At 31.9% G+C, this 17,608-nt stretch overlaps 1 protein-coding gene across 1 annotated transcript; it reads right to left on the bottom strand.

Moving 5' to 3' along the window:
* Positions 1 to 2,178: 2,178 nt before the first annotated feature.
* On the bottom strand, positions 2,179 to 10,398 carry LOC139519210 (oncoprotein-induced transcript 3 protein-like). Its single transcript, XM_071311120.1, has 5 exons — positions 10,357 to 10,398; positions 6,480 to 6,662; positions 5,597 to 5,761; positions 2,936 to 3,065; positions 2,179 to 2,432 (listed from the first exon to the last, which is right to left on the bottom strand). Exons 2-5 carry the CDS (start codon positions 6,484 to 6,486, stop codon positions 2,294 to 2,296), a joined length of 441 nt encoding a protein of 146 aa, XP_071167221.1. The 5' UTR covers positions 6,487 to 6,662; positions 10,357 to 10,398; the 3' UTR covers positions 2,179 to 2,293.
* Between the last annotated feature and the right edge of the window lie 7,210 nt (positions 10,399 to 17,608).

Raw genomic sequence — 17,608 nt, 5'->3', positions numbered from 1 at the left:
TATTCACCAGGCCATTGGTAGGATTTGAATCGATTATAAATGACGAGTCTCAAATGACGTTGGCTTATTTCTCTATCCTACCGTACATTTCGGTCAAATTACTAAGTTATAATGGTTTACTTTTATAATAAGTAATTTGGATGGAGAGTTGTCTCATTGGCACTCATACCACACCTTCTAATATTTTTTTACTTTAAACAATATTCTTTTTCACATTTTAAAAGCCTTCTTTAAAAATCACAAAAATACTTAACGCCGAGGAAAACTCAAAACGGAAATTATAAGTCCTTAACCAAATGGCAAAATCAAATGATTAAACACATCAAACGAATGGACGACACTTGTCATATTCCTAACTTGTTGCCGGCATTTTCAAAGTGTAAACAAATGATGGATTGAACCTGGTTTAAAGAGTTGAACCTCTCACTTGTATGACAGTCTTGTCAAATTCCATGATATTGATAACGATGCGTGAACAAAAAGACACAATAGGCAAAAATGTAAAAAAAAAAAGGTATACAGCAACAACACCCAACCCTCTAAAAACTGAAGATGATTTTAGATTATTCAGAAGGGTGAGCAAATCCTGCTCCACGTGTGGCGCCCATCGTGTTGCTCATTATATTACAAAGCCGGTAAATAATTGGTCAACCAACTCATGATGGCTTCCGTTAAATTTAAGAAGTGATGATTTGAAATTCATCATTTGGAACTCTTGGTTTAAAATTGAAAATAGTCACAAATTTCTCCTTGCTTTATATTTAACACTTCTCTCAACAAGCAAAAATTGTAATGATTTACAAAAAAGAGAAACTACCATCCTCCTCATACATGGCCAAGAAAACACTGATATATACCTTCCTATTTAGATGAATTAATAAATAGAATACAACAGTTCTAAGGTTGACGTATTAACTTTTTAAAGCAACTTGTTCTAATATTAACAAGTGAATGTACAGCTAAGAGTAGTCGGGACCACTCTTACAAAAAATGTCAAGTGAAGCTATTGCGAATTGTTCTTGGTACACCCCTAAGTTGCTAAGTTTGTTTTAAGAACACTTAATAACCGACCAAAATTTAAGAATGATTTTGTGTTACCGGAATTAGTAAGAATGCTTTAAGGAAGACGTAAGAGTCGTTCTTAAATCATGCACTTTTTCAAAACATTAAGGGCTGTCAATCATTCTAAGATAGGTCTGAGGTAGGGTCTTGTTACATTCTTAAATTTTAAGACGCCCTTTAGACGTTCGTAAGACATACGAATGCTTCTTGTTACCGGCCCCTGAATGACAAAACCTATTCTACGTTATACAACTTTAATAACTGTGTTGAAATGAATTATTTTCTGCAACAACATCTTACCTGCTCGTTTTAAATCACCTGCACGATATGTTCGTGAAATGTCCTAAATTTTCACCTATTTCGGTATATATATTACAGCTGGGTGGCTTTAAGCGCGATAAAACCCCGTTCGCATCTCTTACATTGTCTTACTAGTATTATTTATTTCTAAACAAAAACATTTTAACTCATTTTCTTCAAAAATAAAAAATAAATCGTCTGTTTATTTATCATTCTACATCACAAAGTTATGGCATATACAGTGAAAATCATACTTTAGAATGCGCACTTTACAGACACTGAATATGTTCCAGTGGTAGTAGCATAACACTTTCTCCTTTTTCTTTTCAGACTAGTTTTTTACCATCGATTTAATGATTGTCACTAGCAAGAAAACAGATGCCACTTGCAAAAAGGAATTAAACCCAAGCCTTTTAACTTCGTGTTTTTGGTTATTGTTTTTTCTTAAACTTCTGTACTGTTTACTGTTTTAGGATAAGTTTGAATAATGTCGGTCATGTCTTTGTTATTTCAAGATTTTGAATATGGAAAGTATCAAAGGTAATTAAATTCAACCAATGATTTATAAAATGTGTGATATTTACGGGTTAGACGAAAGCTGACTATGATGTATAATTGTATAGCTAATTATAAATAATTCGATTTCGACAGTTTTTGTTTCAAACATTTACTATGGTGCTGTTGTCACAACCATATGCATTTCATTATAATGTAAAAATATACATGTACAATATATATATTTGCCGATTCAGCTCTTTCTTCAGATTTAATGGTACACTAAACATAGAAATTAGATATTGTGAATTAACTCATTTTTTTAATATCTTAAATAATATAACATTGATTATACATGTAAATAAAAATAAAAACTTTTGAAACGATTGTTTAAGCCATCTATGCCAGATAATTCGGCATAATAAAAGTCTTTGCCTCACATCACTGATTCGGCTGAAAAATGATTAGCTGGTTCGTTGATATGGACAATAGGTGGCTGACTATTTCTATTGCTCGTATTTTCGTTTGCCAGAATAGGCTTCCTTATGAGACTTGGTTTCCTTCTAAAATAACACCTGAAAAATGAAAAAGCTATTATACATGCATTTTAAATAAAAAGGGGATAAAATTACAAGACAGAAACACATTGTGTTTAAAGTTATTTAGGAACCCATTCATTGGTCGTCTTCCAATTATTTCGTAAAGGACTTTTCCTTTAGTTTAGATAATGATGTGTTGTTTGGAGATCTTCGATAGGATCGATAGGAGTTATCAAATTTATTCGGTAATCCATACAATGTAACCTTCGTGGTATCGCTCACCTCTAGTACAGGAGATAGTTTCCTTGCTAGGTAAAAACTTCATGAAATAGAAGTTTCCGTTTTTCTGTTTAGCGCGCGGAATTAATAGGTAAGGACAACGTATATGTGTAGGGTGATAATCTGCGTACGCTCTTTTACCTGTTTAAGTTACCATGTTCAAAATCCAACCCACCGTGTTCGTCTTGCACAAAACATAGTTTCTATCATTCTAATACTATGTACATGGAAATTAATATAAACACGTTTGTAATACTTACCAGACGATAGTACCAACAATAAGTACACCAAATACAACAACTAAACTAACAGCTATTAACACTTTGGTATTGCCTCCACCGCATTTAAAATTGCCCTTTTCAGTACAATCGGTAACTTCGTCTGACGCCTCTGAAATTAAAAGAATGTATGTGTGTGATTATTTCATATATGGTTTCATTTTTATGTCTATATATATCTCCTATAAACTTAACATATGGATATCTTGTTGATTTTACGTAAAATATAGATTAATAATAATTAGGGAACGATTGTGTCAATTTTCCCATAAAATGCGTGAAAGAGATATATAAAAGAGTATACAGGTTGTTCTGGGTTTTCTTTTTTTTTTCCTCTTACATGCGTTAATGTTATTCACATTTATTTGTAAATGGACTCGCAATGCACTTTTGACTGCCAAGTTATCCAAAAAGTAGTATATTCAGGAAATCTGTTGCATAACAAAATATAAATACCTAATGCAAAGAGATGCCCAATTTTTTTTACTGATGTGTTGACAGCAAACTACATAGTTGAATGTTCGTTTTGTGTTTTACTTGTCTGAGTAATAATGACTAACATAAAATAATTATTCAGACTTTGAACTTTAGTTTTGTTTCATTGTTTTACTATTCATTTCGAATTTTTAAAAGTTTTGAATTTTCTAATTTTTTCTGGTGATAATTTAAAGAATACCGAGTTCTAACCATAAGTGATTTTTGTTTTAACAGTTTTCTCCCTTTGCTCAACAGTCCAAGTTTTGACTGGTAAATATGATGTCCTCAAACCCACGACTTTCTTTTACATGTTTAAATCATCGATGTATCATGCCTTGAATCACACAATTATATCATACTGCGATTGAAATTGTGATAATGTTTTTCTTACTGAGTTTAAAACTTTAATATGCTTTCAATTGGTTTGTTATTTTTATTTTAGAAAGAATGGTCTTTAATTGTATAACCTGTATGATTGTTTTTTTTTCTACTACACACACGTATCTCTGACGCCTTAAAAATATAATCTGTAACAAATCAATCTTGGAAATCAAACAGTTCTTTACTTTAAAAAATTCAACTTGCTTTATCTAAAGCAATGCATGAAATGTCGAACAATTTTCCTGAAGTAAGCTGATGATTTCAACTTCCAAATTGTGAACTTTCCATTTTTCTGTAGCAACATTCCAGCAGCGTCTGCATACGGAGTAGATATCTCCCAATTGAAACAAAATGCCCGGGCTTGTATTTCTTATCATGCTTTCCTTGCAGGTGATTGCACTCACAAGGAAGCTATTAAAAGAGTTCCAAATGGTGAAGTTGAAATCATCCCTTCGTAAATTTTACGGACGCCATCACGAGTTGGTTGATCGTTATGAAATAACCGTTTCACATATGATATCGGATATGTTCCTTATGTCGGAACTACAATACCCTTCCCTTTTCCGAATGTGGCCTACCAAATTAGACTATTTACCAGATTTCCAATAACAATAGCAACACGACGGGTGTCACATGTGGAGCAGGATCTGCGTACCCTTCCGGAGCACATGAGAAAACCCCCATTTTTTGGTGGGGTTCGTGTTGCTTAGTCTTTAGTTTTCTATGTTGCGTCTTCTGTACTGTTATTCGTCTGTTTGTCTTTTTATGTTTAGCCAAGGCGTTGTCAGTTTATTTTCTATCTATGAGTTTGACCTTCCCTTTGGTATCTTTCGTCCCTCTTTTAAAACTGTTTAGATGCATTTATCATCTCCATTATATAGTCCTTCAATGACTTAATTTTGAATAAACACAAACGATGGTTGTTTGATAATCAAAGAGAACGGATGTGCTTTAAGACTTATTCTTTTTTTTCGAGAGGAGAAATTTTTTAAACCAATTTTGCAGACATAGTTTCAACTATTGAATGTCAGATTCTACAGATTGTTTCCATTATGATAAAATTGAGAATTGAAATGGGGAATATGTCAAAGAGACAATAACCCAACCATAGGACAAACAACAGCCGAAGATCTCTAATAGGCCTTCAACGCAGCGACAAAATACTGCACCATAAGGTGGTCCTCAGCTGGACCCTAGATAAAATTGTGTACCAGTTTAGTCAAAATGGACGTCACACTTAACCCCAAAACATATACCTCAAATTAAAAAAAACATACAAGACTAACTAACAAAGGCCAGTCTAGAGACTTCTGACTTGGGATAGGCGCAAAATGCGGCGGGGTTAAACATGTTCTGTGAAATATCAACCCCTCCCCCTATACCACTAGCCAATGTAGAATAAAGAAACCATATACACAAAAAAACATTTATGTATCGGACTATTTACAAATGTACATGTACTACATGTACTACAAAGATTAACTATTATGACAAGTTTAAATGTAATTGGACTAATCTTAAGATTATGTTCAATAAACGAATATTTTTTTTAATCCGTTGACCCTCCATAAAAGGTGAATATATACTATAGACGAGGAAGAAGGTGTTGATTAAATAGATTTTTTAGAACTCCAATATTACCAACATATGATATGAATTTCATGATTTTCTTTCGATCTCTCTTGGAATTACTACATGTACTGATTTAAATTCTCCTTTTGATAACGTCTGCATTATAGCAACATAAACGATTTGAATGCTAATAGTTTTAAGGTATTAACTTACTAAAACAGTACGCTTGATAACAACCATATGTAAATGTCAACTTGTAAACTCTGAAGTCTCCACAGTTTTTCACTTGTATGGCATATGTTCTATTACAACAGTTTCCCGGTGTTACTTGGCAAACATTCCTATCAACGATACCCTCACTTGTTGCTGGTATACTGCCTGGTGGAACAATCAGAGTAAAACATATTAGGAAACGGCAAAATAGGAAGCCGTCTTTAATTGAAAATTCGAACCTCGGATGCTACGAGATTGAACATTAGGAACTAATATATTTTGCAGACTTTACAAAGTACTCTCTTTTATCTTGGAATCAGCTAGCTATTGTTCAAATAACAGTTACACAAATGCATTTTGTTTTATTTGTACACTTTTAAAACAATCTTTAAAAAAGTGTTATTCTGGTCGAAATATTAAATATTTTGTTCTGTTCAAACTTTTATTGCTTTTGTATTTTGTATTTTTACTTTTTCTACTTTGATAGTTATATTTTGATTGTTATACTATGTATTTTGCTCTTGTCCTGAACCTAATTATGTACAAAAAGACAAGCAGATCGAAGTAAACTTCGTTAAGCATCACAACCATCACAGACATTAATCATTATTTACTTAATTTCCTGATAATACCAGCTGAGAGGATAAGTGTGTATCACCATTCGTACACTTTTGTTTAAGAATGAGTTGAGTACAATATGATCCAGCAAAGCTGTACCCAGATTACCATACCATCATGACCAATTAATTAATTGATTATTTTGTCACAAACAAGCTAATTGTAACTTTTAATATAAAAACATTTAGTGTCATTGCATGAAGGAGCTAGAATTATGCATGCATATAAGACATAAAAATAGATATAAAAGTAAAAACAATGTTACCGTCCATCCATAACGGATACACTGTTCCACAAGTTCCGAACGTAACACATTCGGTATATATATCTTCACCGGTCTTTTCATCTATTTTGTACCAAATGGGATTTAAACTGGCGTCACAAAACGGCACATCTAAGATATTGCGCGATATTGTTCCTGTTCCAGAGTCTGAACATGGATCCTGTCCTAGAATTGCAAGAAAATTTATAATAAAGATAACAGTTTATGTATTGCATGCGTCAAAGGCACTTTCTGGATTTACCAACATCAAACACTCTCAGATCTGACTATGCATTTGAAGGTGTAATACCACCATTGATTTCCCCGTATTAGTCTTTGTTAAATTTTCACTTTTCAAAAAGAATGTGCAGAATTTATATTTGTTTCAAATAAAGAAATACTTGGCATGAGTAAAGTTTATCCTGTCCAGTACTATAGAAAAAATTTCACATAACATTTCATTGCATATTAGAAAATAACCATCACTGGAAGTTAACCCTTATTTAATCTGTGTACAAGGTTTAGTAAACATGTAACCTCAAGTTTACAAAATATTTCATTGAAATCCTAAATAAACAAATAATGATGCTTTGAAATACACAAGACATATGTTTATGATACAGAAATGTTTTACTGCAAGAAAATGTAGGATTAATTACCTACAACTGTCAAATTCAAGGGAATTTTTTTTTATAGGCATCACTTTTTGTACAAAATTCTTCAAAGAGCATGATTGGTTCTCCTGGAAATTTTTGTAGATCTTGCCTCAATGCTTTTTTTTTAATATGAATTGGATTTTGGCATGTTTTTTTTAGTTGTGTGCATGTAAATAGAGATTATCATATACTTAGACTAAATAACATATGATTTTTACCGTATGATAATAGCATTAAATTAAAGTATTTTCCATATTTTTCGAATTGGTGCTTAGCGGGCTGATATGTAAAGTTTATCACATGCTTCGATTGTTATCACATGCCTTTCCGTAACGTTATCACATGGCATTCCGGTGAGACTCGGCAAATTCCGGAAAATACACCTCAATGCTACGTTTTCAATGAAAAACATTACAAAGTAGTGTAAAAAACAATTATTTGAATACTGGAAAGTATATTGTGTAAAATAATTAAATTTAATTTAAAAAAAAAATTAAATAAATTCATTTTTTAAGTTTTTCTGAAACATAATTTAGAAAGTTACTTTAAAAAAGTTGACTTTTCCAAACAATATTGGGTTTTTTTTTCTCTGTTGAGGCATATGATGGAAAGATTTCATATTGAATGTATCAAATTTTGGGTCCGACGTCCGTGAACTTTTTACTCTTTCAACTTCTTTTCGGGAACCACGTAGAAGGATCAATATATGAATCTGTTATTTTTCTCTACTGTTGAAGCATATGATAAAAAGATTTCTTTCAACTTCTTTTCGGGAACCACGTAGAAGGATCAATATATGAATCTGTTATTTTTCTCTACTGTTGAAGCATATGATAAAAAGATCATAACATGTCATTTTTCATATCGCATGTATAATCAGCCCTCGGTCAATATCAGCCCTCGAGCCATGCGGCTCTTGGGCTGACATTGAACCTAGGGCTGATAATACATGCGATATGAAAAATGCCATGTAATAATCTGATAATATTGCATGGCAAAATCCGTATCATATGGCGTATCATCCCGAGATACCAATATCAGCCCGAGGGCCTTACGGCATGTGATACGGAGTCTGCCATGTTTTATACGCTATCATATATTTCAACAGGAGAGTATATATGAACTGTTTTCTGATCCCTAGCACCTGGGTTACCCTCAGTTCTACTTTTGTCTTGTTTTAAAGCTTTAAAAGAACTGCTCAATTACTCATCCGAAGGATGTCTGCTTGTCATGTTTTGGAGTTTTTGTCAGATTTTCGGAATCCTCTGGTTTTATCCATTTGAATGCCTTAAAAAAATTGCCCATGAACCCCCATTTTTCTTTTTATAAATCTGTTACATGTATAATTATAAGTCATTTGTAAAAGTTTTTTAAAATTTTATTTATTTTTTAATAGTATTTGAGAATTTTAACTAGTCAATGATAAAGCTATGAAAAATCAACAGAGAAAACTTTCCCGCCAAAACTCCAATAGCTAATATCTCGAAAACAAGCACATTGACCCCCGATATTTTTTTTTGCTTTTTTTATTCCTTAATTTATTCCCTATCAATACATACTAGTTTTATGAAAAGTTATTTATTTTGAAACTGAGCAGCGAACATCCTTAAGGATGTACTTTTATAGGTGAGGTTTTGAATTTTGGAATATTCTTGATTTTCTCCTTTTTTTATTTGAGACCCAAATAATACCAATGCAAATATAAGGTAAAAGTCCTAGTCAGCCTTTTCCCACCATATTTTATAAATCTAATATCTCGAAAAGTGATCTATGACCAATCAATATTTTAGCCTATTTTTATCCTTAACTCATACTCTTCAAGCTTAAAGTATCAATTTTGAATTCTTGATTTATCTAATTTTACCTCAGATAACCTAAATAAATCCTTAAGGAAAAATATTTCTTGAGAAGCTTACATAAATTAAAACGGACTTCATGTAAAAATGAGAAAAAAAATGAGTAGGGGTGTGATAAAGGGTAGAGGTATGATAAAGAGATATGGATTAAACAACAGGCTATTTGTCAAATATTCAAAACTACTGTATTAACTGCTAAATATATGATAAAGTAAAATTATAATCGGTTGTCCTATCCAATGTTGAAACATGCATTGTAAACTGAAACATATGAAACTCTGATTGTTCGTTTCAGTCGAGGAAAACCACACATAGCCATTTTCTATTTTGACAATCATTTTTAAAACAAGAGGCTCACACGAGCTTTAATCTATCGCCTTGCATTGTTTGTGTAGATCTTGCATCAATTATTATTTTGATGTTTAATCTACACAATTTAAACTTTTCTCTTTTTATCATGCTTTCGGTAAATAAAAACTTAACCAAAATTGCAAGGCAATAATTTCTATAGATGATCAATTGATGATTTCGGTCAAGTTGACGTATTAGATATAAGAATGAGACAACTCTCTAACCAAGTCACAATTAGTAAAAAAGTAAACCAATATAGGCCAAAGTACGGCCTTCAACATGGCTCATTCTAATAAGCAAGTTATAAAGGGCTCTAAAACGACTAGTGTGAAACCATTCAAACCAGAATACCCACGGTCTAATCTATATAAAAACGAGAAGCAAGAAACACCTATAAACCACATATTCAACAAACGATAACCACTGAACAACAGATTCCTCCTGACTTAAGACAGGTGCAAACAAATGCAGCGGATTTAAACTTTTAAACAAGTGCCAATCTTCATCCGGCCTAACATGACGTAGTGGTGTACATGTAACATCCCAATAACGAAAGACACACTATAAAGTATCAATTAAATTGGCTTAACTCAATCAAAAACATGTAGTTCTAACTGTGTCGAACCTTTATTTTGCAAAGTTAAGTTTCTCTCATATTATAATAGTTTCTGCAACAACTAATTCTAATAACAATACAATTTGTCCTAAATTAAAGTAGAAAAAGAGCAAGTGCGATTTTTTAAATTTAATAGTTTTGTCTACAAAAAAGCCATACGTAATAATTAACTGTGTTCTTGGGTCATAACACAGCCGCTAACCTGCTAACAAGGAAAATTAAAGTCGGGCGTATTAGAATAATACATTATCCAGCATATTTACTGACAGAATGTTTAAATGATTTCATTTTCTTTTTTAGATAAAACTACAAGTTTCAGTGAACAGAATATTTAGGTAAAATGGACAATCATGATTAAAAATATAAAGATTTTTGCAAATAAACAATTGCTAGTTACTTACCGAACGTATAAGGGAATACCAAGCAGACAATTATCCAAAACATTGTTTTATTCGATTTAACTGTTTCACTAATTTGCGATTAAAGATTTAATCAAATCTTTTATTTGAAAGATTAATTTAACAATAAATACTCATGACCTTTTTATAGCCGACCAAATAGCCTAGTTATATAACCTGTTTAATTTGTTTCACAAAACTTCTTTGAAAAAATAAATTATGAAAGTTATAAGAAAAAAATGCATCTAATAATTAAATTTAGAGGAACAAGATAATACAAAACTGAAATATTAAGTGTAATAAAATCTTTATCATAAGGTCACTGACATAATATTTGGCTAAGGTTATAAGTCTTTTAAATATTCTATAATACTTAAAAAGACCTTCGTTCAGTATATGTCACGTACTTTCACTGCATTGCTGAATCTGTGAACATGCATGATGATTACATGTATGGGATCTAAATGAGAAAACATTTAGAATAGAGAAAAATAAGTGCAAGCAAATAATTTAGAGAATAATTGGGTTCTATAAATTGCAAAGAATATAGAAAAATGTTTTAAAATATAAGAGAAAAACGAAAGTAGGAACAAATTCAGAACCTGGTGTATCTTGGTACGACTAGGATTTTCAACATACTAGGTGACAATGTAACGGCGGTCCATGGGAATATTCCAAAAGCATTTATCCAACTTGTTCTTGTTCAAGACACTAGGTTACGAAACAAATTTATAAACAAGGTTTTCTTAAATATTTCCTGTAACATTTCATTTTGTTAGAGTTGTACACTTTTATTCGCATTTGTGTAGGAAGTATTATTTTTAGTCTTACAAAAAAGTGATATTTATTGTACCGATAAAATAGTATTTTGTAAAGTTGTAATGTAAAATATATTTAAATGCCCATTTTACAATCGAGGATCGGAGGTTTTCTTCATATAAAATCCAGAAGATCACAAACGTCTTTAAGCCTAAATGATCATTTTAATCAAGAATTGAATTTGCATTACCTTATCTGACCTTTTTGGCTAGAATAAAGTTTTGCTATAACTTATATTTCGTTCGTCCTATGAATATCTTCCCAGCAAAGTTGAATGTTTAAAAGTAATGTATAAGGATTAGATGTAAATACTTGTCTGAAATTCAGAAATCCATGATAGACACAAACCTCTGTTATAATTTCATAAAAGTGCTTAGATCAAATACAAATCATATATCCAAAGCATCCTAAAAACAAAAGCAAAATCCACGTTAGATCAACTCTTCAGGGAGTATGAATTTAAGTTTCCTTATCCTTTATAAAACTTCGCGGAATGAATAAAAAAAATGGTGTACGCCTCCTGGTGAGGGTTTTTTTCGCTGCATTGAAGACCCATTGCTGGCTTTTGGCTGTTGTGTGCTCTTCGGTCGAGTTATTGTCTCTTTGACACATTTTTCATTTCCATTCTCAATTTCATGAATTAAAAATTATTTTGTGCTGACCTTTTCCTCGCAGACAAAAAGCGGTATGGACCTAGATTAAAGCACTGTTTTGGATAAACGGCCATGAAGAATGCTAAATCATTCTGGTTTAAAATTTATTTATCTTACTCCTTGAATATGCGTGGAGAATTTATAATAAAGATAAAAAATAAAAAGATAAGCAAACAGACCTGACAGCGGAGAAGAAAGATTCAATGCATGTTATGAACCGTGTCAGAACCGAAAAGTCCGAGTAATGATCCATCCACAAGTAACAGTACGATCCAGAGCAAGGATAGAAAATAGAATTAATCTCTATTGGAAACTATTATCGAACAATCATTGAAACAATTATATAATGGTTTCAGACCAAATATGCGTCAACTTCAAGTAAGAACATAATGTAAACTAGCCCTATTCTGACGAAATAAATTGAGTGTTTTTGATATTTATTACTAAAACTAGCAAATGAATTTTCATGAATGTAACTTTTAAAAAAATATATATTTTAATCACTTTTAGTATTCTAGCGAAGTTTCTATTGTAGATATTTAGAAAAACAGCATGCCATTTTTAGTAGTAAGGGACTTCCAGAACATCATCCGTCATTACAAGGTATGAAGCATTGTTTGAAAATTGTCATATAGAAAATTGATACATGTTTAACTCTAGATATGAATGGTTTTCGTGAAAATAAAATTATAATAATGTAAAATATTCGGAGATGTAAAATTGAAAAAAATAGGTTGAATATATAATTATTTTGAATTAGAGATATGACAACACAACTGATCAGCATTTCAAAATATGTTTTTATGTTTCATGACGGGATATGTCGATTAGACGGAATAAAATTGCAGTTATTCATCTTTTTGCTGAAAAAAAATCATAACTAAGTTAGTTTGAAGCATCTTCAACCGAGAAACAACCGAGCTAGTTTGAGCAACATTTTTCACGAATGTTGTTTGGCGAGTCATATATTAAAAGTTTGGTTTTATTAGCCCTTCATCTTCTGTATAAGGCTTTGAAACTTAAAATTCAAATATGTTGGCATTGAGCATCAATGGATAGTCGAAAATCCGTACACGGTCTAGCAAATAAAGAGAACAACATTTAAGTTAATACTCAGTGTGTGTTTCTTTATTGTCAGTATAGACTTATATAAACTGTACAAAGACTAAGAAGTCTATCAATTTTAGCTCATTAAATTTAAGGTTGCATTTCTGTAATTATTGACAATGCAATTTCCCATAGGAACTCCTTTTACGGCTAAAACTGTACCACTTTTACTATGAAATTTTGAAAAAAAACTTATCCTAGAATTGAAAGTTCATATGCACTACAATTTTTTTCAAATGTCAAAATATAGGGCTGTGCGGCATATTTTTAACGTTTATATGCCCTGAACTTTTCAGAGTTTAAACTAACACTATTTAGTAAGTTTCTTAACTACCCCTACCTCGAATGAAGGGTTACCACAGAATCAAGTTCAATGTAAACAATATGCACATGTGTATTAGCTGGTAACATTCCCAAGTTATGTCTCTATGAGATGGAACACAGAGAGCATAACTAGGAACCAGTATGTAAACAAAATTAATTTTCTATGAATATTCTAAATCTCCCCAAAAGAGGCGTAGTTTGAGAAACAGCTGTATTTACAAAGTGCAACCTATAGTCAACCAATCGGTGCTGTATGTTGTTTGGTTTGGCTTTAAATTTTTGATTTTATATTGCAATCTACAAGTAGAGCCTTTGTTTGAGCCTCGTATTGACCTACGATAAGCGTATGATATGAGGAAGAAGTACGTGGTCGATATGCGTCTCTAGATCGATATATAACATCGTACTGATCGCGAACAGAGGCTACGATTTTTATATTATTAATCAACTATTGCATGGGGATATTCTAAAATGTATTTATAGTTACATAATGTATGCCCTGTACAATATTCTGATTTTTATAATACGAAAAGCTAAACACAACGGTATTGTCCTAAGAACTGCGTAAATACGAACAAACATGATCAAGTTTTTTACGAATCACAAATCCTTGAAATATTTTTAAAATAATATTGTGTTTTATAATGTTAACACAACGAAGAAAGTAATATCATAAGTATTCTGAAAAAAGTGTCATTCGCAATTTGTCCCACACATTATCACTTTCCTCGTCCGACCAATCAAGGAGTACCACGTCATTGATGATTGAGCCAAGCTCCAAAGGGAAATTCTCAACACTTACATTTCTTGTTATGACAATGATTTTATGGAGATTTCTTGTATATTTTTCGTATTTAGCTCTGTGAATCTCGAACTCTCCCCAAATTTTATCTCTGAATGCTTCAGAAATGATGAAAATAATGTTTCTGCTTTCCTGAATCGACTGCAAAATTGCATCAGCGCGAATCTTTCCAGCTAAAATATCTCGTTCTTCTATACACACAGACATTTTCCATGAATTTTCGAGTTTTTTAATCAAAGTATCTTTAACCCATCCCAAACAATCATCTGCACAAGATAAATATATGTCATATCTAAGTTTAGATTTCATATCCTTTTCGACAACCTTTTTGAATGTACGGTATATACAATATGCTATTCGCCACCTAAAATTAACTACAATTGCAATTGGTAAAGTAAATGCGATGAATCCAACCAACAAACAAACCCCAACACGGAGCCAAATTTCACTTTTACAATGACTAAACAGTTGGTGGAATTCTTCATAAACTTTTCTTGTATTTGTTATGGTTCCATTCACTAATGAACACTTGAATGTTATGTTGTTATTATCAAATATAATCTTTGTATAAAAAAGCCACAAAATAAAATCAGAATTTTCGCAAGTGCATTTGAAAACATTTCCAACTAAACTCAAGGTCAAGTTTGTTTTCATTCGTTCATTTTGCATATCGAACCAATCTCTTAATGTAGCATTTATTGTTTGAATATTATTATGTACCAAAGTAAGATGACTTAGCTTCGATAATGTCATGACTGCTATAGGTATTTCAGAAAACAAATTGTAACCCATGTTAAGGTTACACAAATTCTTGTTAGTTTTGAAAGCGTCGTTTGGTACAAACCACAAGTAATTATATGAAATGTCTAGCTTTGTAACTGATGGTACCAACTTGAATATTCTCGTTCCCTTCTTGAAAGTAAGTCCAAGCCTTGCTTGTTTTAATATTAGAATATTTGTTTTTTGAAGTAACGGAATGCTTTTGTTTGAATACAAAATAGAATTAATGCCAGAAAGATCAGTATATCTTATATTATTTGTACCATTGAACGAAACATCAGGAAAATAATTCATTCTAAAATTGGACAGATCGAGATATCTCAAACTGCTTATATTCATAAAATGGATTGAATTCTGTGGTATAATCTCTTGAAATCCTACAAAATTGCTTAAAATCAACGTTGTTAAATTTTTAGGAAACGGAACTGATATCGTAACTTGACATTTCCTAAGTTTGTTAAAAAGTGGATATTGGTTTAAATCGTTTCTTGAATATGGGATGCCTCCAAAAAGACCGGAGAAATGAAATGTTGAAAGATTAGATACTTTTACAATCAGCGTAAGTAATTCTGTCAGTTTGAAACCGTTCATGATTGAAAATCTATTTCCAGAAAATTCAACTTCTTTAAAACATTCAGGATGATAATGAAGTAGAAGTGAGTTTGGTTTGAAATCAACAATACCATTTCTTATCATCACCAATTTCTGCACACAAATGTTTTGTAAATATTTCATCATTTCAGCAGTGATTGTTACAGCAAATGGGGTTCTGACTAGTCCATCACAATATCCTTGATTAACCTCTTCAAATTTTATCTCATTCATTTTTTTGTTTTCGAAAGGATATAACATTTTCAATGCAGATTCTAATTCAAGGCACACTCGTTTTAAACGAAGAATACGTAAAGACGGAAAAGGTCTTAGAAAGTCAGCCTCTGCCACAGAGAATATCGTACATCCATCATGTCCCGTGAAGGTTATACTTACAATTGATGATGGCATGTCAAAAAATGTTTTGTTGGTCATTCTATCCAAATAACAACAGTCAAACAACAGCGTGTTTAACTTTGTTAGGTTGGAACCACTCATATTAAATACAGAATCACCTGTCAGGTCCACTGCCAAATTAATTAGATTATACAGTTCACCAAAGGACGGATAAAAAACTGTCTTTCTGTTTGTGTTTTTCATATTTCTCGATATATTTAGAGTTGTCAAAGACACGAGTGGCGAAAATATATCCAACGGATATGATTCGTTCGTATCAAGATTGTTCCCAAACATTGACAGCTTATCTAATGTTCCAAGCCCTGCGAATGTATTGTCCTCCAAGTAGGAAATCTTGTTGTTATCAAGAATTAATACCTGCAACGTCCGATAACGTATGAACGCTTGTGCTGGTATATTGACGATTTCATTTCCTCTCAGATTCAGTTCTACTATATCATCTGGTAAATCTCTTGGAACATTCAAAAATCCTCTCAAAGAACAGTCGGCAACTTTGGATTTGGCGTTACCCGTTATGTGACATGAACTGCAGTAGACGTAAGAGAAACGCAAGATTATAATCAAAAATATCAGAAAAATGTATATGTGCATGTTGATCATTAGACTTTAAAAACAATCAATGGATACGAATACAGTTTTTAACTTCCCGTTTTGCTTTCATTTGATAATAAAACGAATTGTATGATGGCCGTAAAACTTTTATTTCCTGTTTTTGGGAAAACAATGAGCAACGGAAAACGAAAAAATAATTTGAAACAAGTTTGTCTGAATATCTTCCTTGAAAATTGAATAATGAGAAATTTATAAAATGTGTTTATGATGTGAAAACATATTTATTTAATGTGGTTGATCTCACAAACACGAATATAATATTGTGCAAAGGAAACCATCACATAACTTCTTTGAATTCTTGTATATCATTTTGCTACACAATTTGTGAACCGTAAATCAAATACCAGTCTCTCAATATATTCAAGGTCAAACAAATTAAATCACAATAAAAACCCAATGCTTACCACCATTTTTGTAAGAAGTGGGAAACTTGTACTACGGAGGCCCTGGAGTAAAATTACACCCCAGGGATTCCTGGAAAACCATAAACACTCCACCTGTTGGGCCTTTTCAGATTATTAGTCTTTTGAAAGGTCATGTTTGGGTACTACATGTATATAGGGCATGAAATAGTCACAAATCTTGTTTTTTCTTACAAACATTGCAACTATCCAATAGCATCTCAAAATCATTCACTTAACCTCATCTAGAAAATATCTACAAAATATAATAGCTTTACTTCAGAAGGAGAAAAAGAAAAAGAAAAAAAGAGAGATTTGTGGAGACTTATTTTTCCATACAATATATACACCCAAAAAAAAAATGAACGAAACCAGGCTTACTATTTTGTAGACCGATGCCACGGTGGTTATGGTTGTCCTGCGAGAGAACGTTCTGTGCTGGTGATTCGGTCCTGACGGGTGCTGGTGATCAATTAAAAAATGTAAACAAAGACGAAAATGATGATTTTTGACGTTTTCAATCATAAAAAATTGAAGAAAACAGTTGAGATTTTTCTATTTTGTTTCTTATGGGTTCATATGTAAACCATTAAAAAGTTGACCCTCTAAACTGTTTCAGTAAGCTTAACACAAAAATGCTCATTTTCAGAAAATCAAGAACTGAAAAAATAAAACAAAAATGCTCATAGAGTCCGCTTTCTATACCGCAATCCACACGACAAAATTATTTTGTGAAAAAACATTGCAAT

This window comes from Mytilus edulis, chromosome 1 (genome assembly GCF_963676685.1).
Source record: "Mytilus edulis chromosome 1, xbMytEdul2.2, whole genome shotgun sequence".
Classification (NCBI taxonomy): domain Eukaryota; kingdom Metazoa; phylum Mollusca; class Bivalvia; order Mytilida; family Mytilidae; genus Mytilus; species Mytilus edulis.
The sequence above is the reverse complement of the archived record's forward strand: the minus strand, read 5'-3'. Positions and strand labels throughout refer to the sequence as shown.

Bases quoted from the DNA above. Each gene is read 5' to 3' on its own strand.
- LOC139519210 (XM_071311120.1), bottom strand. The intron at 3,066-5,596 runs GTAAGTTAATAC...TTTTAATTTCAG, and splicing joins TTATCAAGCGTACTGTTTTA to AGGCGTCAGACGAAGTTACC. The intron at 2,433-2,935 runs GTAAGTATTACA...TTCATTTTTCAG, and splicing joins ATTGTTGGTACTATCGTCTG to GTGTTATTTTAGAAGGAAAC.